The following is a 22,253-nucleotide window of genomic DNA, read 5'->3' as shown; positions in this document are numbered from 1 at the left end:
TGGGAAAAATCTCCGTTTTGAAGCTACATAGTGATCATGGCCCTCATCACGGCTTACAACTCGACACACCCAGGGATGAGGTCTGAGCTGCCCATCATCTTGAGCAAACAAATAAAAGCACAGAGGCTTCAGGCCAGGCAGTGGGCAGCAGTGCCAGTACCACCCAGGCCCAGCAAAATAGCTGTCACCAGGGGCGACATGAGTGACAGAGCTCAGAACAGGTGCAGTGTCATCTGATCCCACCCCCTCCCCCCCACTGCCACCATATCAGCCCGACAGCAGCAGGGATGTGGACCTGTGCAAGGGGGACCTTCGCACACCTGGACCTGGACTCCCAGGACAACATCTACAGCGACTTGAAGACAGGAAGCAGAGGGCCACCGCGGCCAACCAGCTGCCAGCCTCCTGGGACACGGCAGCCAGAGGAGGGGTACCACACAAGGCCCAAAAGGCCAGTCTCCCCGCCCCAAGCTGCCCTGTCAGAGTCAGGGACCATGCAGCCATCAGAGGAACCCTGCTTTCCAAGGCACCAGCTCCTCACCAGTTAGAGAGAGGCTGAATTAAGCACATTGCCCACAGTGGCATATCCTGTCTGTCCATCTGCTGACTGTGTCTGTCCCCCTACATATTCCCACTCCGGTTCCTGGCTGATGGGATGTATTCTGTGTTGCTCCCAGGCTGGTTCAGCAACAGAGCCCAGGGGATCATTTTACTCCTGTTTCCCACACACTGACAGGTACAGGCCCAGCATCTTCCCCGAGTCTCCTTGGGCATCTGACAGGGGAAGGCTGAACAGCACAGGACCCCAGGGAGTCTCCTCTCTTAATGTTCTTTCCAGAAAGGCACAGAATGCCGCCCAGCACCAACTCACAGCCCTCTAGCAGCTTCTGCGGGAGCTCCTGTCCTATGAGTCACAGCCCCACGTCCCTCCCCAGCCGCTGCCACCAGCACCACCGGCTCCCAGCCCAGACCCCACATGGCCAGCAAACGCCAGCGACATCACACTGAAAGGCCACTCTGTCTGCTCCTGCAGGCACGTGCGGCACCACGCCGACCACAAGCTGGACTCCCACAGCAGCTCCTGACAGATTTCACTTAGATCTCGACGACCCAGGGCAAGGACAAGGTTCTTGAGGACGCAGCTGCGGCAGACGGAGGGGCCGCGGCGGCCACCAGCCCCACGTGCCGCTTACCTTGCCGAACTGTTCGAAGTACTGCTTCACGTCTTCCACCACCGTGTTCGCAGATAATCCGCCTACAAATATTTTCTTTGTTCTCGTGACCATCTGCAAGAAATGACAAGAGGAGGACACGGGTTAACCAGGTTATCTGAAGCAACGCTCACGAAGGCGTGGAAACAAGCCGCTCTCCACGTTCCTCTAGGAAGGCAATTTCAGATAAATTCGAGCTGTACAGCGTGGGCCTTTTAGACATCTCAGAGCGCTGGAGACAGCCACGCTGGAGATCTCGGGCCTTCAGGCCACAACCTGCAAGCCTGGGTTTCATACAGACACAGAGCGGACTTCAGAACCTCTCAGCCACCATACACAGGTTCATTCTGATTTCTGGCACAAAGAGAAAAGTGGCACATCAAAGCTATTCTAAACCTAAGAGATGTGAACAGAACAGAATCATGTGCATAAAAATCTGCTGCCCAGAAAGTACCATAAAATTTGTCAATAAGAAACTCACACATGGACGCTTGGGTGGCTCAGTGGGTTAAGCCTCTGCCTTCGGCTCAGGTCATGATCTCAGGGTCCTGGGATCGAGCCCCACATTGGGCTCTCTGCTCAGCGGGGAGCCTGCTTTCCCCCCTGCCCCCGTCTGCTGCCTGCCTCTCTGCCTGCTTGTGGTATCTCTCTCTCTCTCTCTCTCTCTCTGTCAAATAAATAAATAAATCTTTTTTAAAAAAGAAAGAAAGAAAGAAGGAAGGAAGGAAGGAAAGAAAGGAAAGGAAAGGAGGAAAAAGAAACTCACACATCATGCAAACATATGGATGGGCTGTCTACACTGAGCTGACAGACGCCAGCCCTGCCCACAGGGGCCACTCTTGGAGCTCGGACCTCATTCTCCTTCCCCTTTTGATTCCTCACCATTCGCCCTGACTCACTCTACACTCAGTCAAGCCCTGCTAAGCCCCCAGGATCCGCCCCTTCATCCATACAAGCCCTTCTCCTGAGAATGCCTCTCTGTGCCTAGATCTCCCACACCAAGTCGTAACCATCCCTCAAGATCCAACGACCTTCTCCTAAAACACAAGTTATCTATGCCGTAGCCACGTCCAGAAGCTGTCCCCCCCTCTTCTGAAACCCTAACACCATACCCACCAGCCTGTCCTGGCACCCACTTCTTCCCACCCAGTGCAGAAGTCATGGATGATCCTGTCTTTCTTACTTCCTCCCCAGACACTGAGTTCCTGATTCCTCTCGGTTTCCTCCCTCCACAATGCCAAGTATGCACCAGGCACAGAGAATCCCACCCCAGTGGGACCCCAGTGTCTTCTCCAATGGGAAGAATGAATGGCTGTGGTCAAGTTTCAGAATCCCAACAGTTCCAAAGCAAATGACACAAACAGTTCAGAGACAGAAACGAACATCCTGGGCGGGAGCCAAAAGTGAAACAAGAAAATAAATCTTATTCTGAACACTGAGTCTAGGCTGTGTGTGTGTTTCAGTTTGGGTTTTTTTTTTTTTGTTTGTTTGTTTGTTTGTTTGTTTTTTAATGTGCTACTAAGAAAAATTTTATTTAAATGTTAAATAAGAACAGGGTCTTACCTATTTGGCTGCACATAATAAAAGCCCAAAGTCTTAACCTGACAAGAGAAACTGTCACGAAGTACGTATCTAGCAAATCATAATGTTTGTACACTTTAAATATCTCATAATTTTGTCAATTCACACCTCAGTAAAACTGAGGGGAAATGTTTTATGAGAACATGTAAATAAAAGCATGACTGAAATCCCAAAAATAAGTGAATAAGATGATGCCGAGAATGTTAGACACACACACACACACACACACACACACACAATGTCATTTGAGTCCATGACAATTCGATGTGGGAGGCCTAAATACAGGGGCTGTGGCTGCCAGGATCCCCACTGTCCCCCAGGCTGAGACACCCTGGCTGAGGGAACAGAGTGGTGACCAAGCCACCTCTCCGAGGAGCACCCTGGCTGAGAGCCCCCTGGGTGGGGACGGGTGGGCTCTGCTGAGGAGCGCTGCCCTGAGGTCCGGCCCCATGCTCTGCACTGCACAGTCCCAGATGGGTGCATCGGTCCCAACTAACCCCCAACTCCCATCAATCAGGACTCACGATGGCCGTGAACAGAAAGAGGCTCCCAGACTTCAAGGAGCTCCGGCTTTGGCTTGGCAGCTTCCGGGAGGGACACGTGCCACCACAGCCCACTGACGGAGCCCCACCTAGAGGCTTGCTGCATGATTTTACTAGGACATTGTGCTAGCAATTCTGCACACTTCCTATGGGCTCTGAGAGGCATGCAGTGATTATTAAAGCTGTGATTTACCACTTTTCGTCTCTTTTCAGATGAATGGGAGAGGAGATTGAGATCATGGACGTGGGAACATGCTACAAAAATCACACCAGCATCTACAGTGCCAACTCCAAGAACCTCTCATTAACCAGTGGGCATCTTATTCTGCTCCTTATTGTCCATCTCCCTTCTCAGCCCTTCCGTAAGTCCCTCTGGAGGACAAGGTCACCTTCCCATGAAACTCCACCAGTCCCTCTCCAGATTTCAATCTCTCCCGACACTCCCTTGACTGCCAAATTTTACTACCCTAACTTTCCTAATGGCATTCATTCAACAGATACGTTAAGTGCTAGGTATTAGAGTCTACATTCCAATACAATGTAGAATTTAATCCACTATAAAATGGAGATATAATAATTAGCCTACCACGCTAGGCTCCTATTAGGACTAAATTAAACAACATATGCCAAAGTGTCTAGCAGGACACCAGGCAGATGCTAGGTAAGTGGTCACCGTAACCGAATCCAAAGTCAATTACTACATTCATCCTTCAAGCTCAGAATAAATGTGTGACAGAAAGATATTTCACACAAAAATCTTTGATAAATCTAGTCTGGGTGCCCCGTTCTCTTCCACTGTAATTTCAAAACCACTTTCCTGCATCTCTACATGATTTCAGATGGGCAAAGACTCCCAATAGTTTCATTTCAGATTTCTCACTCCTTTTTTTTTTTTTTTAAACCCAGCCAAGTAATTAAATATCTATGAAGACACGCTACTGTGATCCACAAACATGCATTAGTGGAATTCTCAACTTAAACTCTGGAGCAGCATTCTATAAGATGAACCCTATGGTGCCATTTATACATTGTTTTAGAGACAGGTGGGTATAGAGCAGACTCTATTTATATTCTAAATGTTCACACGGACCCAGGAACTTAAATGAGTAACGTGTCTTTGTCCCAGATAACAGAACTCAACAGAATGTTCATTCCCCAGTAACTGGTTAAATGGAAAGACCCCCCCCCTTACAACTCTCTACAGTTGCTCAACAGCCATAAACCTATCAAGCCAGAGCTTAAACACTGGGGCAGCCAGCCAGCCATAAATCTACACAGTCCCCAAAAAGTCTGTAAAGTGCTTTTTTTTTTTTTTTTTTTTTTTAGAAGGATGAGAAATCCCAGGCTCCAGACACTATGCTGAAGAGCCCAGCTTACTAAAACATCCTCTCCAGAAACGGGCTCAGATACAGTGATCCCACTCTTCGGCAAACACTAAAAGGAAACTGGTTTAATCAAAACCTTCCAGACATGGGCACCTGGGTAGCTCAGTGGGTTAAGCCTCTGCCTTCGGTTCAGGTCATGATCCCAGGGTCCTGAGATCGAGGCCCCCATCGGGCTCTCTGCTTAGCGGGGAGCCTGCTTCCCTTCCTCTCTCTCTGCCTGCCTCTGTGCCTGCTTGTGATCTCTGTCTGTCAAATAAATAAATAAAATCTTTAAAAAAAAAAAAAAACTTCCAGCCATGAGAAGGCCAGTGGGAAGATGTGCAACACTCAGTTAGCTGCCCAACAGTGTCCTGGCTTTGAGAGAGGAGAGTAAGGCCAGAGGGCAACAGGGCTCTACACACCAGGGGCACACTGGAGGAAATGGGTGGGAAGGGTTACTTTGGGAATCCTGATGCTATCACCGCTAGATGGACGGTGCAGGGCTTGATGACTTGCATTCTGAAGAGGAATACGGGAGGCAGGCAGACAAGGCTCTAGAATCACACGTTCTACCCTGTTTCCTTCCACCTCCAGGGCTGCTGGCGAGGACAGGACAGGGGCAGGGCTAGCTGTCATGTCCAGGCTCCCAGGACTCACTGGAGGTCCTCAAATTCTTACCGATACTATCAAATTTTCTGTGTCCATGTCTGTGTGCATGCGTGCGTATGTGTGTGAGTCTGGGAGAAGTCTCTAGTCCCGAACCTTCCATCTCGGCTGCTACTTGCCCCAGGAATTGCCCAGCATCCCCAGAGCTTAAACCCTCTTCTGACCTCGGAAACAGCAAGCAGGACACGTTACCGCTGGTCCCCGACTCCACAGTGCTTTGTGTTATAAAAAGTCCTCTCCACCCACAGTGGAGAGAGCCACCTGTGTTTTCTTCCTGCGCCAGGCCCTTTGGGTAACTGTTTCCTGACCCACAGCCCTCACGCCCATATAGCACTTAACCACACAAAGCAAGGGAAGCTGGCCACTGCACACCAAAAGGCTCAGGCAGCCCCAGGCGGTCCCCACCGTGCCCCCAAATGGGAAGAGCCATCCATCTGTTCCAGAGAAGGCTCCATCCAAAATCCATTAGGAAAATAAGCTTAAATGTCCTTTGCATGGAGTTTTTGGTGGAGGGGTTGTAGAAAACACTTCGTGCAAATGCTTTCCACTCTTTAAGACACTAGATACCCACCAAGAGCCCAGCACCCTTGCGGACAGCCACCTCTCCAAACACTCCGAACAGACGCCCTTGCCCTTCCTTTTATAGTCTAGGGCGGCACTCTGGGAAGTGGTGTGTGTGTGTGTGTGTGTGTGTGCGCGCGCACATCAGGGGGTTGGGAAGGTTCAGGGTCTCACAAATCACGGCTGTACATTCTGCATCTAGACCCGTAATTTAACTAAACACCACTGCTCTCCACACCTCCTGGCTCCACAAAGAAAACCTCAACAACCATTCCAGTTTGGAAAATTGCTGTTTACCCATAAGAACTGGCCAAAGCCAGCTGCTAACCAGAGCTGCCCAGAACACCCCACCTTCCTGCTTCTGACCAAAGAGCTGCTTTTTTTTTTTTAATTTGAAGTTTCAAAAAAATCCCTTTTAAAAAATGTGTTTGCATCTGAAAGGGTCACTCAGAGTGGGGCCGCTGGTTGTATTTTTATAAAACAGGATAAAGCAGATGAATGTGCATGTGTCTGCATGTGTGTGTGTGTTGAAAGCAGAAGGCAGAGGTATTAGAAAAGAGAAAGTACTTTGAAGAATGAGACTGATGGGGAGAACTTAGCTCTAGGAGCTCTGTCCTAAAGATAATAGTTGTCACACAATAAAACAACAATAACTATGGGGTTCCTGAGTGGCTCAGTCATTAAGTGTCTGCCTTCGGCTCAGGTCATGATCCCAGGGTCCTGGGATCGAGCCCCACATCTGGCTCCTTGCTCGGCGGGAAGCCTGCTTCTTCCTCTCCTACTCCCCCTGCTAATGTTCCCTCTCTCACTGTGTTTCTCTCTGCCAAATAAATAAGTAAAATCTTTAAACACACACACACACACACACACAATAACTAAACATGTTTCTCCTCCTGACAAATGCATGGAAAGGTAGGACGTGGCTCTGGAGAGTCTTCAATGGGTAGGAGAGAAGCCCAGAGAAATTAAGTCAGCTTTCGCCAATACCACGTTCCTGCAAAGAGCTCAGATTCCCCCTTTGGTGACACACATGAGTCATCTTCACTGCCCAAGAGCACTGATTCATTTACAGAAGCTCTCCCATGTCTGGGAGCCCCAAAGTGGAGACAGTCCAGGGAAAATGTTAAGAATGCTAGTGCTGGGCAGGATTCAATAAGCCTGACTGCCCATCATCCCCATTCTACAGATGGAAAAGTCAAGCCCCAGCAACATGGCTCATGTGCTGGTTAAAGGCAAAGCAGAATGACGAGGGAGAATGGATGTGCGCGTGGGTACCATGTAAATTCCATCTCAGACTCTGAATCTGGTGAACACTTTGTTCTTCAGATTCTTGGGTAAAACTGTGTGTTTTCATTCAAGTGTCGGTTCCCTGCATCTGAAAATTAAGCCCAGCCTTTGTAGGGCAAAGAAGCTCTCGCAGGGCTAACCAGGGTCACAGAAGTCCTGAACTCCACAGCCCCGTTCCACAGGGAAGCTTCCTCTGAGGGACATGCCCTCTAAAACTCCCATGTTCCCCCACTATTTTGTTTCCACCCTTCCCTCCTGCTTCTAAACTACCACTCTTGCTGCCACAGTATCTGAACGCAGTGGCAAAACTCACTGAGCACACAAAAACAGAACCCAGGTACTAGAATTATCTCCAAATGATTCTAGAATCATATGTGGAAAAAGACCACAGTGAACAAGTTGACTGGAGTCCCCCCAAATTCACAACCACCCAGGTCTTTGGAAATGTAAGGATCCTGCAATGAAATCATCCTGGGTGCAGGGAGGGCCTTAAATCCAATGGCTGGGTTCTCCAAGAGGAGAAGGGACACACGCTACCCCTGAAAAGACCATGTGAAGATGGAGCAGAGATGTGTCTACAAACCAAGGAACCCCAAGAATTGCCCGCAACTACCAGAAGGTAGCAGAGAGGCACGGATGGCTTCTCCCTCACAGTTTCCAGAAGCAATGAGCCCTGCCAATGCCTTCACTGCAGACTTCTGGACTCCCGAACTGGGAGAGAAGACATCTCTCAGCTTTAATCCCTGCAGGCTGTCTTAATTTGTTAAGAAACCAATATGAAGGGGCGCCTGGGTGGCTCAGTGGGTTAAGCCGCTGCCTTCAGCTCAGGTCATGATCTCAGGGTCCTGGGATCAAGTCCCGCATCGCGCTCTCTGCTCAGCAGGGAGCCTGCTTCCCTCTCTCTCTGCCTGCCTCTCCATCTACTTGTGATTTCTCTCTGTCAAGTAAATAAATAAAAATCTTAAAAAAAAAAAAAAAAAAAAAAAAAAGAAACCAATATGAAGACCTACCTGGGCCAGGAGCCCTACGACATGACAGCCCTCGCCTCACCTTTTCTTGGTGACCGTGGAGCAGAAGTCCACATGGAGGCCCCCGCCATCATGGAGGAGGAGAACACTGCTCCCACATGGGACGGTCCGAATCTACCCTCCCAAGGAAGGCAGCCCACGCTCATCACGCGCATACCCGCCTTAGGGGGCCACAGGGGCAAGTCTCTGCCCCAGAAGGTAAGGCGATACCTATTGGGAGATGAGGGAGCGTCCCAAACGCTGCCCAGTGTTGCCCACAGAGTCCAGATCACCCTGGTATACCACTTCCTACAAGTGGGGACCAGGGCTCACAAACAGGTGCCTACAAGACACAACCCAAGCGGCCGGGAGGAGACCGGGGTCTCCTGCGTCTCCCTTGGTGCTCAGAATGCTCTGCTCTCACTGCGCACCCCCTCACGAGCTGCCTTACTCTGCCTCCTGTCAATCCCAGGTCAGGTCTCAGCCTCTCTCCCACAATCAAGGAAATGGAGACTCGGAGATGGTATGTGTCTGATGTCTCACTGCACCAGAGTGAGAAGAGACAGCGTCAAAATCTCCCTCCTTCTATTCACTCAAGTGTCTCACACCTTCCTTTGTGTCTAAGGTGGTCTTCTTTCTTCCCAGCGGAAAAGTGCAGCGGGGCCACGGGAGAGGACAGGGCACCAGGACGAGCAAGTCTGATGCTAAGATGCAGAAATGACAGGCCAGACGCTGCTGGTGGGGATGGACGTAAAATGACACTGTCCCTCAGACGATTACACAGGGGTTACTAGGTGACCAACAGACAGGTCCACTCCCAGTGCGTACCACCCAGGACACACCCATCTGTCCACCCAAAGCCTCACACAACATGTTCGTTGCAGTTCGTAGGAGTAAAAAAATGGAACCACTCAAATGCCCAGCAAGGATGAACAGATAAATTAAGTGCAATATGATCTGTGGAAGGGAGTATGATCCAGCCACAAAAAGGAACAAAATATGGACATATGCTGCAACATGGATAAGCCTCAAAGACATTATGCTAAGTGAGAGAAGCCCATCATAAAAGGTCACACATGCTACAGGACTCCATGTGCAGGAAGGTTCATAACAGGGAACGCCGCAGAGACGGAAAGTTGATTAGTGGTTGCTCAGGGCTGGGGGAGTGGGGATCATGATGGCAAAAGAGTAGGAGGTTTCTTTTGGGGGTTCTGAATACGCTCTACGATGGACTGTGGAGATGATGCATGTATCCGGGAATATTCTAAAAACCACTGACCTGCACCCTTAAATGGGTAAGCTGTATGGCACGTGAATTACATCTCAATAAAGCTGTTGTAGGTTTTTTTTTTTTTTTTTTTTTTTCCATGACAGGCCAAAAAGATCCCTAAATAGAGAGTCTGTATGCAAAAAGGGTTTAAAAATAAACCCACATGTCCCAGAAAGCATGCTTTTGCCTGCTACTGTATCCACCAGCTACATCCACGTGCTCTGCTTCTGCCCCTGGTTGACCACTGGACAAAGGTGTAACAATATTTGATGTTGCCAACTGCAGAAATTAATTTAACTTCAGAGGAAACTAATTATAAATATAACCGCCAATGTTTTTCCGAGCTCTCTCTCCCCATCTATAGCTACGAGCCAGAGAGCACTGGGGTTCAGGCTACAATTTGGCATTCCCTCTAAATAGCTTTAAAATTGGAAGGAAAAAAATAGCCTTCCTCTATATGGGGCTGGAATATAATTTACACACAATTATCCGGCATAGTCAGGTTACAACATTACCTCTGATTAAAACAACAGTAACTCACCTACCAGAGAACGTGATCTCGTAATGAAATGATCAGGCTGCTCCGGCAGGCTCCCACCTCCAGCTCAGAGCCCTCTGCCTGGCTCCCTCCCAGGTTAATTTAAAAAATACTACTTCCTTTTACCCTTGGTGGGGGGAAAGCTGCTGCCCGCATGGGTGACCTGTCCACAGATCAGTAACAAAGAGTCATATCCTAATCTGTGGCACTTAGATGGGGGGCTCCGGGGGTTAGCAGAAAGGGATGCAGAGACGGAGGGCTGCCTTGCAAAGCCCAGGAAGTTAAAGATCATGACCCATGCATCAATTGACGCTGGGGGGTGAAATGGCCGGCTGGCCATCACCCCGATCACAGGCACCCAACCTGTTCTGCACCCACAGGTAGCTTCTCCATCACACCACCCTTCTTGGAGCCCCCACTCCCTAACACTCGCCACAGAGTGAGTCACGGGAGGCCCCAACAACTCTCTCCGGTGTTCTAATGATTGCCAATACGGAGATGCAATTAAAACCCATCAGCTTTTACAGCAGCGGTATTAAGCGAAATTAAGTAAGTACCCTTTACTGTTGCTGAATTTGCGAGGCAGCCGTGCATCCCTGCATACGAAAGAGGTGCCTCCAAAGCTCCCAGCGAGACAGCGGAACAGATTCTGAGTGAACCCCAGAAAGAGGGGAGGAAGGAGGGCCCGCCGGGATGGCGGGGCTGTTGGCAACTCTGGCCTTCCATCTGTGCCTGTCACGGCCGCCCGCCCTGCAGCCTGGTGGGATTCTTCTCAACACCTGGAGGACGCCTCATGGTGAGGTTAGGGCCCTGGAGGCGGTGACGCCAACGACAGTCCAGGGTACCCCATGGTCCAGGCTGACCCGGCCTAGGGCAGTGATCCAAAGGACACACCAATCCTCACTTTACAAACACTCTCTCTGCTCTCTCTGCCCACCTGCTCGCATCGCCAAGCACATCTGTGTCGACTAAGGCAGAGTAAATGGGCACCAGGGCCCTGGTGGGTCGGATGAGAGGAGGTCAAGTCGCAGTTCTGGGCCTCCCTTCTCCCCTTGAACCCTGGGCCACAGACCCCGGCGTGGGCAACACCAACTAAGGCAGCGAATGCAGAATAGGAACTCCAGGAGAGCTCCCGGTTCCCAAACTCCTCCCTTCCTAAGACATTTCAGGTCAGCCTGGAGCCAAAGCCAGAGAGATAGTTTCTCCACGGAACTGAGGTTCTTCGAAGCTCGCTGGAACCAGAAGTCAACACGCATGCCTTCCCGGACGGCCTGCTGGCTGGGAGGGCGCACATACGCTCTGAGAAGGAAAACCAAGCTTGGGAGGGAGTTCCCTCCCTTTGGGGAAGACTGCCTGAGAGAGAGACTTCTAGAACCCACCCCGGTGAGAACTAGACCCCTTCTTCTCATCAGCAACCACGCAAGGGCTCCTCTTAGGAAGGGAAAGCAGAGAAACTTTGCTGGCAGGCAGGTTCTGAAGCCAAGGCCGCCCATCCCCCAAGCCCTCCAGTTGATTTTGCTGAAAGAACAAATGGCAGCCTTAACCCTTAGCCTTGATTACCTTCATTAGCATATTTCAGATGCACACGGCAATCAGTTCTTGATGAGCAAGTTTTACCTAATCCACGAGCCGAGCCAGGCTGCGGGCTCCCCGACACTCCCGTTGCGCAGCCGCCCCCGGGCCCAGCAGCACCCCAGCATCTCCTGGGGCATCTTGAAAACCTAGAGAGGCCGGCCCCACCCTCGGAATGCTGATCTCATTGGTCGGCGGTGAGGCCTAGGCATCTGTAGTTTCTAATCATTCTCCAGAAGATTCTAAGGTGCCTTCGGGGCTCTAGGAAAAGCGGCTTGAACCAGGGAGCACTGGCTTGAGCCCTAACTCAGCTATTTCCCTAGTGTAACTGCAGGCAAGCCACGGGAAAAGTGGGGACAAGAGCTACATGCCACAGAACTGCTCTAGGCATCACCAGAGAGAAGTATGTGAACACAACTGGCACACAGCAGGCGCTCAGAAAAGGCTGAATAGGAGAGTGACACTGGAGCCCGAGAGGGAAGAGAAGACAAATGGTGGAGAATTGTCTCTGGTGACACACTCATCCATTCATTCTCTCATCAGACCTGTTTTGAGGACCTACTGTGAGCCAAGTCCTGTGCACTAAGCTCCATGTATGTTAAGCAGAGCGAGATCTGCCGTCTGCTCTGAAGGTACTTCCTGTCAAGGAAGAGGCTGTGTTATGACAGCAAGATGGAACTTTGGGGGCACCGGGCTGGACATGACTTGAGGCTTGAAGATCAACAGCAGGAGTCGCCCGGAAAGAAAGGGGAGAAGAACCTCCCCAGCAGGAGCAGCGGCATCTTCCACCCTCGTCAAAAGACCACAGGTAGATATGAATGACTGTGGCCAAGGTGTTAGAATGAAAGCAGGAGAGGGCCAAGCCCAACAGGGAAGGCCCTGCAGGCCAAGCCAGGGAGGCAGCAGAAACCTACACAAGGCCAAAACAGGGAAGCCACTCTTCACTCAAGAAAGAGAAAAAGCAGGGCCATCCTGGGGGGTGAGGTCCTTTAATGCTAGATGCTGGCAGGGAGGCCTGGACAAGAGGGGCTAGGAAAGCAAGCACCAACCAGAAGGAAGGCATCTAGACACCAGTTCTAGTGACCAGCATGGGGCCTGGGATCAGTTTGCCTCATCAAGTCCCTCCCTGTTCTACCACCCACTGTTCCAGAAACATGAGGGAGTAGGGGAAGGAGGAGGGCAGGTGGTGGAGAAGGCAGAAGGAGAGATAAGCACATTGCACCCTTGGTGTGGTCGTCTTTGGAAACACACTCAGCCATCTGTTAGGTCATAAATTTTACTTGTCAAGAAAAACAAAATCAAATTTCCCCCATCCCCAGGATACGCTGGTCTGGCCCCTACCACCTGCCACAAGTAACTTCCTTTGAGGAAAAGGGGGGAGCCAAGGAGTGTCTGCTGTGAAAGAGAGAAGCCAAGAAAACCATGAGCAAGGCTTTCCACCATTTATTAAATGTCTTATCCCTAAAGGGATGGAAAGTGATCTTTCTAAATCCAAGAGGGTTTTGGAGGCTGAAAAGAGCATCAGATTTAGAGATTCTGGAGATGAAAGGGTCTGCTTCCAACCCCAGCACCCCAAACCAGCAAGCAATAAAGTAGAAAGACCAACCCACGACATTCCATCCCATCCATATACACTAGGTGACCCCGACCAAGCTTCTCAGAACTTGGGTTTCTCCTTGACAAAATGAGATTAAAAGAGTTACACATGAAATGTGCTTAGCATGGAGCAGAATGACAGGTTCATAAAAGTTCCTCTTCCCCTCCCAACTGCCTTCCATTTTCCACCAGTGACTTCAGCTCTCTTTAGCCGTGAACGAGGATCAAACCTTCCCTGCCTGCCCCACAGACTACACCACAGGAAAGAGAAGGGAAAAAAAAAGGCAGCTGGAAAAGGCATGAGGCGCCCTCTGTAAATGTAATGACCAACGATGATTCTACTTCCCAAAGATTTCTCAGATACCACCCTAAATCAGCTCCACCTCTAGTGGCAGCACTGGGCAACCATGGTATTTCCATGGGCTGAAGATGCTCTCACAAAAAAGGATGTTATCTCGGTGCAAAGTTATGTCTTCATCTGCCTTCTCCTAGGCAGCCCCTTACCCTACAAAGAGTAACAGACTGTTCCACAGAGGAAGGTCATTCTCCATAAGAGATAAAACTGTCTGTGCCTCGGAGGTAATATTTCTCTGCTACACCAATATCCTAGTATGTCTGTGCTCTCCTCATACCAGGAACATATTTCTATAAATCCTCACATAAAAGAAAACTTTATTTTCCAGAGGGACAAATGAAGGTGGTGGGGAGGGAGGGGAAAGGAAAAAACATTCACCAATCAAACAGAACGCTGCCTGCCAGGAACTTCACTAAATGCATAGTGCTACAGATGTTTTACAATCATGATGTCTGTTCTATTGAAAACACTTGCACGAGGCCAACCAAACAACGGAAAAGAGAGAAAGAAAAGACATGTCCCCCAACGTGCCCAACCCAGCTAACTGGTCTGGGCTGGATGTTTATTGAGGCAAAGAGGTAACTGGGGACCTGTAACTGTCAGCCAAAACGTGGAGGGCTCATTTCAGAGTCCACTCTGGAGGGCTGTCAAATCAGCTGCACGGCCCAGCAAATGGCGCACAGTCTCTCGGAAGGACACTTCATCCTGGAAGACCAGGGTCTTCTATGGGAAAATTGCTCTGCACCAGGCAAGTGCTTAATAAAATCCAGTTCTCTTCCCTCAAGGAAGGACAATCTGCCCAGTTAAAACCTCATTTGTCCCACACCATTCATTCCTTCCACAAACATTTGTTCAGGCCCACTATGCATAAAGGTACTGAGCTAGGGATTCGCAGCCAATCCACTGTGGTCAGGAGGGCCTCCCCCACCCCTCAATCCCGAAAGGAAGTCTCCTAAGGGAGAGCCGTGGTCAATCAAGCCCCCAGAATGGAAGTTTCGTAAGTCAAGGACTTTGTCTGTTTTGTTCACCGGTATATACCCAGCACCTGAAAGAAGGCCTGGCCTATAGCAGGCAAAGAATAAATATAGGCTAAAAAAAAAAATGAGTGAATGAATATTTCCTTCCCTGTATTACCCAGTCTGTGGATGATTCCAGGTCCCTAAGCACCCACCCCATCTTCTTTCTTTCCCCCTTCGGTCATTCTGAGCATTCCTTATTGCTGGCACAATGAGATAACAGGTTCATTCCTAAGAAGAGCTACCCAAAGTTCTATCCAAGAGCCCCAGAACACAGATCGCTGCACCAGAGGGCCCTGTTGGACAGAGGCAGACAAACCTTCCCCTACTAGTCAGACACACACAGCTGGTAATCTGTTAGAGGCATCTTGAGATACAAAAAGGACAACTGATGCCTCTGCGAACCACTTAAAAGGCCACGTCAAATAGGGAATGGCCTGAAACACCTGGCAATCACAGATTCAGTGACAACAACTAGGGTCTCTATCACCAGCCCCTGATTAATTCCATTCGAAATCAGATGTTAATGACCACCCTAGTCACTTACCCAGGCCCACAGGAGCCCAAACTAAATGATTTAGTTCAATGCCCTTAGAGCTCTCCCAGGAACCTGATGAAAACACTCAATGGCACAAGTATGCAAAAAAAGACAAACCCATGAAAAACTGTGAAAGAGTCAGAGAAGGCTTCAAAGAGGAGAGGCTTAACTGGGGCTTTAAAGGATAAGTAGGAGTGTTCCAGAAAGGCAAGAAAGAAGAGTGGTTGGAATCACAGCAGCATGACACATCACTGTTTCAGGACCAAAAGTTTGGTACGATCAGAAATCAAGTGGAAAGGAGGATTTGATGGGCGATGAGGACCGATGCATGGGTTAGATCACAAAGGGTGTTGTAGATCATAGCCAAGGAGACTAACCTTCATCCTTTAGACAAGGGTGCTATGATTTTAAGCAGAGGAATAACACGGCCAGCTTTGTGGTTTAGATAAGTCATTCCGTAGAGGGCAGACTGGAGAGCTTGCACACAGAGACTGTAAGGACGGTTAGAAGCTTATCATAATAGCCCAAGATGAAGGGACCTTCAACTAAAGCAAGGATCTTTTGCATAACAAAGCAGGAAGAGATTTAAGAGAGAGTAGGAGACAAAATTATCAGCCCTGGGTAAATGGCCAGATGCAGCGATGAGGGAGAGGAAGTCACCAACCATGATAAGGACTTGCAGAAGATGTAGGCTTGCAGAGGAACGACAGATGTGTTCAGTTTGGGTACATTAAATTTGTCGTGCCCAGAAGACAATTTACATATCTGTTCTGGAGCTCAGGAGAAAGATCAGGACAGATGACTTAGAGTGAATTCACTGGGAGGAATCCCACCATCTTCCGGAAACCCAAAGCCACAGCCAGAGAACCAATAGAGAAGCAAGAGAAAACCATCTCGCCAACTATAGCAAACAGCCCCTTGGTCTACGCCCCTTCCCTTGAAGATGAGTAAGTCTGTGACTGTTTCAACCAGGAAAACACAGCAGAAGAGATGATGTGTGACTTCCTGGGCTGGGTCACAAAACGTGCTGCAGCTTCCAGCTTGTTCGCTAGAACACGCATCCCTGGGGACCTGAGCCAGGAGGAAGATGTCCAACCACCCCAAGGCTGCCATGTTGTAAGGAAGCCCAGCCACACAAACAGACCACGTGTGGGAACTCCATCCTCTGAGCCATGCCTGCCCAGGCACCGGACAGATGAGTGGATAAGCCTTCAGATAAGTCCAGCCCATTGCCACCAGATCACCATCAACACGTTAAGCCTTCCCAGCTGAGGTTTTACCCACGGCAAAGCAGAAACCAGGTCTTCTGCCAAGGCCTGCTTAAACTCCTGACCCAGTAATTTCCTGAGTCCAATAAAATAGTTGCTTCAGGCTGCTAAATTCAGGGGTAATTTGAAACAGAGCAATAAGAATTGTTACAGTAAAGTTAGGGCATTTCAAACCAAAGGCAGTGGTCGGCGGTGTCCAACAACACAGAGATATTTAGAGAGGTAAAGAGGCATCAGGTCTCGGGGCCGCTGGGTCCAGATCTCAGGCACACAGTGTCCGTGGTCAATTTTAGGACACGTAGGATGGGCAGTGTGTGGAGCTGGACAGCAATCTCCGAGCTGTCACACAGACACCTCCCATGCAGGCCCAAGCGTGTGCCAAGCCCCAGAGTGCTGGCAGTCCGGGCTTAGTTGCAAACGTTCCTTTAGGGAGGAAATCTTACTGCAGATGGCAACTGGCACTGAAGATTCACCCATGAACATGAGAATGGCCCCCCAGGGACACCACCAAACACTTGCCATGGTCAACTTTGCCTTTAGAAAGGCAGTGAAGTCTAACAGCATCAGATTTTCTTTTTTCTAGAGAGAAATGGTTTTTATATTTGTGATCACTGTAAATAGCAACAGTTCCAAGAGGCCACCTTAAAACAGCAATCTGTTCTAAGAGCCCTTTCTTGCCCTTAGCCAAAAGCCCTCTTGTCTTCCTGTGCAAAATCGGGATTTAATACGTGGGATACACCTGAAGCTATGATCATCTTGCACACTTGTTCTCCGACAGCTCTGCAGCTCAGGACAGCTCACTTCCTGTCTAGAGACCCAGAGCCAAGTCAAAGTCATTGCTGGAATGACTTGGGAGAGGGGCATTCCCCTCCCAAATTGTCCTATCTCCCGGACAAGACAAATCGTATCTCTCCCCGCCGCCCCACGCCCCAGCCAAAAGGCCGGCTTGGTCTTCCGCTCTGTTCCTGCTGTTCACAGGCCCTTGCTCCCCCAAACCTTCTCTGTGTCCCAGAGATGACCCAGATCAAAGGAATGTGTTAAAAACACAGGGACTGAGCCACCTGAACCCTGCAGAAGATTCAACCTGCACAAAGAGAGACCCAGAAACAGAGTGTGTTGTACAATTAACCCAGAGGAAAGACCTGACCTTCTCAGACCTTCCCTTTTGCCAAATCTCATCATAGATTTGCCTTAGTTTTTTGGTTGTTGTTGTTGTTCTTTTTTTTTTTTTTTTTTTTTTTTTAAGATTGTATTTATTTATGTGGAGGAGAGAGAGCATGAGAGTGGAGAGGTCAGAGGGAGAAGCAGACTCCCTATGGAGCAGGGAGCCCCATGCGGGACTGGATCCCAGGACTCTGGGATCATGACCTGAGCCGAAGGCAGTGGCTTAACCAACTGAGCCACCGAGGTGCCCAGAATTGCCTTAGTTTTAACTGTCCCTTAATCAACACAGTTTCTGAACAGCTACTCGGAATAAAATCTTCTGGGAAGAGAAATAAAAAGAACTAGAGTCACTGTCCTGGGCGGGCTGACTGTTTCATCAGGGAGACAGGACATCTGCAGGGACACCGCAAACCATCAGCACAGGCTCCAAGGTTCCACGCGGCTACCGCACCGCCGCTCTGACCCTGGCATGCACGTCCTGGTCCTTGGGCCTCTGTTCCAGCGGCACCCCTCACCCAGGAACTCCCATCACACCTCAGGCCAAACGTCTGTGCTCAAATGTTACCTTCACCAACCTACTTAAAAAACCGCAAGCCCTCCCACTCCCCAGCGCCTGAGGACCTCCTCCCAGCTTCTACAGCCTAACACACCCTCTGATTTACTTATATTATTTTGCTTTAATCTTTTTTTTAAAGATTTTATTTATTTATGTGACAGACAGAGATCACAAGTAGGCAGAGAGGCAGGAACAGAGAGAGGAGGAAGCAGGCATCCCGCCGCACAGAGAGCCTGACGTGGACCCTGGGATCATTACTTATATTATTTGTCATCTGCCTCCCTCCTGCCGGAAAGTAAGCTTCATGAGGCCAGGAACTGTGTCTATTTTGCTCACAGACACACTCCCAGGAGCTGGGTCATAGGGGACATTCAGTAAATACTTGATACATGCATGCATGGACATTCTAAAGCGTAGTACCATGACCCTATAGTCACCATGAACGACCCCTCTGTCTACACCCGCGCGGATGTCAACTGTACCTGAACGGTGCCACTCTAGTTCATTCCGCTTCCCATTGTCACTAAATGATGTTTACCCGTGAGGCTGAAGCTCCTTGCAGGAAGAGACCATATTTATTCATGTTTGTATCTCCCAAAGCATTAGCTCTGCTCAAGTAGATAATCTATTGAATCTAATGTAAAAATCAAATTGCATGGAAAACAGGCAAAGAACACCCAGCTAATATATGTAAGTACCCGCATACAGCGCTAGAGTCTCTGAAAATACCAGGAGAAGCAAGATGATACACATGTGTAAAGTTCAGTGCGGCAGCCACTAGCCACACGTGGCTACTTAAATTTAATTAAAATTAAGTGTCATTAATACTTCAGTTCCTCAGTTACATTGGCCGCATTTCCAATCCTCAGTGGCCACATATACTGGACACTGAAGAACGTGTATCTCCTTCGTTCTGCTGGATAGCAGTGACACACAGAGTCCTTGCCCTCAGCATCCAACCCTCTAGTCGAGGCCACGGCACAGAAACAAGGAGGACCAGGAGGAACAATCTGCTAACCAGTCATAAGGGAACCGAAGAGGGCTACAGGGGTTGAAGGGGAGAGGGGTCACTCACTGCCTGTGGGGACAGAAGAATCAGGAGAGGCTTCGAGGCAGGGATAGAGACACTTAGGAGAACCTCTAAAAATGAGTTGGGGGCTTTATGCAGACAAGGGGAAGGTTATTCCAGAAGACTGGAGAAAGTCACAGGCAGAGGGGCACCGGGGCACGGTTCTTAGAGCACAGGTACGTGGAGACCTGTGACACGAGGCTGGAAGGGCCTAGGTGAGGCTGGCATTCCAGACAAGACACCTGGGCTAGACCCCGTGGGCAGCCGGAAGCAGCATACCTGTGAGTCCAGAGCAGGTGGGGGGGCTATCGGGGAGGGACCACCAGAGACAAAGTCAGAACCCAATTAGATGAGAAGTCCTGATGCAAGGTGGCAGCAGGGACAGAAACAAAGAGATGCGTGGCACCAAGAGGTGCACTGCTAGGTATACAATGACCCTCGGGGGTGACAGAACATTCAAACTCAAAGGATCCAGGGTGCTCACAAAAGCAGAATCCGCCTTAGAATGTAAGCATCTAGAAGGCGAAACCCACATTCACTCAGAGCTTGTGAGTGGGGGGCTCACAGACCACTCTCTGAGGCCACCATGCTTTGCCCACTCGAAGTCTGAGAACCTCCATGTGGCAGATCCTGCATCAGTCAGCCTGGCGGACGTGTGTGTGCTCCTCAGCCTGCTCCCATGTCACTGTCACTGCCATGAGGCCGGAAAGATGTGGGTCTTCCAAGTTCCCCGCTGGCGCTGGCAAGCACCACCCCCAACCAAAATCCAATTCTGGCCTCCCAAGCTGCCGCTTTCAAAGCCAAGGGTTACATGCTCTGTTCAAGTTCAGCAGCCCAGCTTCCCCAGTCCCTCCCGGGCCACCCACTGTGGGTTAAAGACTTATTTATGCACACTCTGGGGGCTCCACGGGGAACAGTTCCAGACACAGAACAGAGGCCTTAACCAGGTGCTTAGAATGCAAGGCACAACTTGGTTAATGCTATTGTAGGCCTCCACAAAGACTCGGATGCATTTCGGCAAACAGCTAATAATAAAAGCAGGAGGAGGGGAGAGGTGGAAAAAGTCAACCCGGCATTTTTACAGGGGATCATCCTCCTCCCCACCCCCGCCACAGGCACCTTTGTGACAACTGGCTTCTCTCTCCAATTAGCCTATTTTCAGCAGCCAATATCCAATATGCCGGGCCCGCTATTCAAGAGCCTTTTATCTCGCAGGCACATACTTTACAGAAAAGAAAAAGGAAAGGATTTCTAAAGTGGCCAGGCCAAAAAATAAAAAAAAAAAAAAAAACAAGAGGATTGGGGGGTGCTGTATTCAAGAACAAAGAAAATTCTGGAAACCTCCTGAAAGGACCCTGCCTGCCTCTCCCTATTAAGCAATCAAGAGCTGACAGAGCGTTGGACATGTAGCCGCTGAGGAGTGTGGGAGGCCGAGGGCCACACAGGGGGCCACGCTGCTCTCCCCACCACGTCCAGCCTTCCCCTTATCGCCAGCCTGCAGGACGGAGCAGGGCCGCTGCCTGTGTACAAGGGGGACTGTGGGGAGAAGTAAAAGAAGGGAGAAACCAATCCGAGAAATAACTTCCTGACAGGCCGACAGCTGACATTCTGAAGTGAACACAGGATCTGCCAAGAAATCATCAGGCCTGGCTTTTCTCTCCCTGATAGATGACAAGGCAAAAAAAAAGAAGAAGAAGAAGACAATGAAAAAGAAGAAAAGGAAGAGGAAGAGGAAGAAAAAAAGGATGAAAAAGAAACAACCACAGCCACACATATCTCATAAATCACAACTTTTATTGAATGCTTCACCACATAATGGTAACAGTCAAATTGAATAAAGACACCCTTCTGTAAAGTAAGAGCTGAGACACGCCATCTCCCCCAGCCCAGGACGGACAGGAGGGAGAAGAGCTCAGGGAAAGCAGTTAGCAGTGGAGACAGGCAGTCATTTTCCTACTTGATTTTCAAACCATGGGCACCGAGGAGTCCGGAGAAGCGGGGTGACCCAGGAGCAAAGGCACACAAGAGAACAAACGCGTGAGCCAGGGTGGCAGGGCTGCGTCCTGAAGGGTGTGGGGATGGTATTCAGGGGATCAGGGGTGAAGGAAGCACTCCAGACAGGTCTATAGAAAACGCTGAGAATGGGTAAAAGCAAGATGAAAAGTCGGTGAGCGAACTCCAGCAGAGGAACGTCAGACCGCGGGCCGGCAGTTTATCACCGGGAGGTTCACCCCGTCAGAGAAGCCCAGCCCAGCCACTCTCACAGGTAACATGGCGGGCCCAAGTAGTGACAGAAGAATGCAGCTTCCTCTCATCTGACGTTCCCACTTGCTCCCCAAGTCAGGAAGAGGGGCGCTCAGAGTGTGGTATGGCCTTCCTTCCTCAGGAAAGACCAACTCACTCTGGAACCTTCTCTCCCACGTGTCCCACTCTCAAAGCTTTGACATGCCCACGCCCCAAACGCAGTAAGCTGGGGAAGAAAGTAAGAAAGGAAGGAAGAAAGGTATTCCTTCAATGCCTCAGTCTGTGGGGCAGGATCAGCGATAGCACAGGGCTCTTTCTGTACCCCACGCTCTTCCTCTGCCCTACTCATCTAAATAAATTCGCTCTGTGGCGTGTTTAAGTAATGGAAAACAGAAAGAGAAATAAATGTATTTCTTCCCGAATTCTGCCATTGGCAGAATCCAAAGAACTAGATTTGTGGTCAGGAAGAGGACTCCTTTCAAGTCCTGCCAAAAAGAAGGGCCTGATGCCTGAACACAGTAGGCCCTCCACACACACGGGCTGGACTGAACTACGCGGGAGCCTTGTTCACCGGGCCACCATCCCAGAGTCCCTGCCCGATTCCAACCCAGGAGGCAGGCCCCGTGATGCAACACCAGAGGGTGAAGGAACAGACCAGGAGCATTTCTGAGCAAATGCCATGGAAGACAGGGCTCCCCACTTCTGGTCAGAGTTAAAGACTGTTCAGACTAATTCCTGAAACCAGGATTGGCTAATTCCTTCCTCGCTGACTCTATCCCAAGCACCTTCAAAAAGGCACTTACGGAGGGCGCCTGGGTGGCTCAGTCATGAAGCGTTTGCCTTTGGCT

The 22,253-nt window shown here is 49.9% G+C and overlaps 1 protein-coding gene across 7 annotated transcripts in view; it reads right to left on the bottom strand.

Annotated features, from left to right (window-relative positions):
- The window catches only part of MSI2 (musashi RNA binding protein 2), a 387,607-nt gene that overhangs the window by 253,306 nt on the left and 112,048 nt on the right, over window positions 1-22,253 (bottom strand). For all 7 annotated transcript variants that reach the window (XR_009347802.1, XM_059147472.1, XM_059147469.1 and 4 more), the window contains exon 6: window positions 1,194-1,286. Coding sequence is in view for 6 of the 7 variants with exons in the window: in XM_059147472.1 (XP_059003455.1) it covers window positions 1,194-1,286 (93 nt within the window). In the remaining variant the exon portion in view is untranslated. The remainder of the gene's footprint in view (window positions 1-1,193; window positions 1,287-22,253) is intronic.

The sequence above is a fragment of the Mustela lutreola genome, chromosome 15 (assembly GCF_030435805.1).
Source record: "Mustela lutreola isolate mMusLut2 chromosome 15, mMusLut2.pri, whole genome shotgun sequence".
In the NCBI taxonomy this organism is placed as follows: domain Eukaryota; kingdom Metazoa; phylum Chordata; class Mammalia; order Carnivora; family Mustelidae; genus Mustela; species Mustela lutreola.
This window is presented reverse-complemented; position numbering and strand designations above follow the sequence as displayed.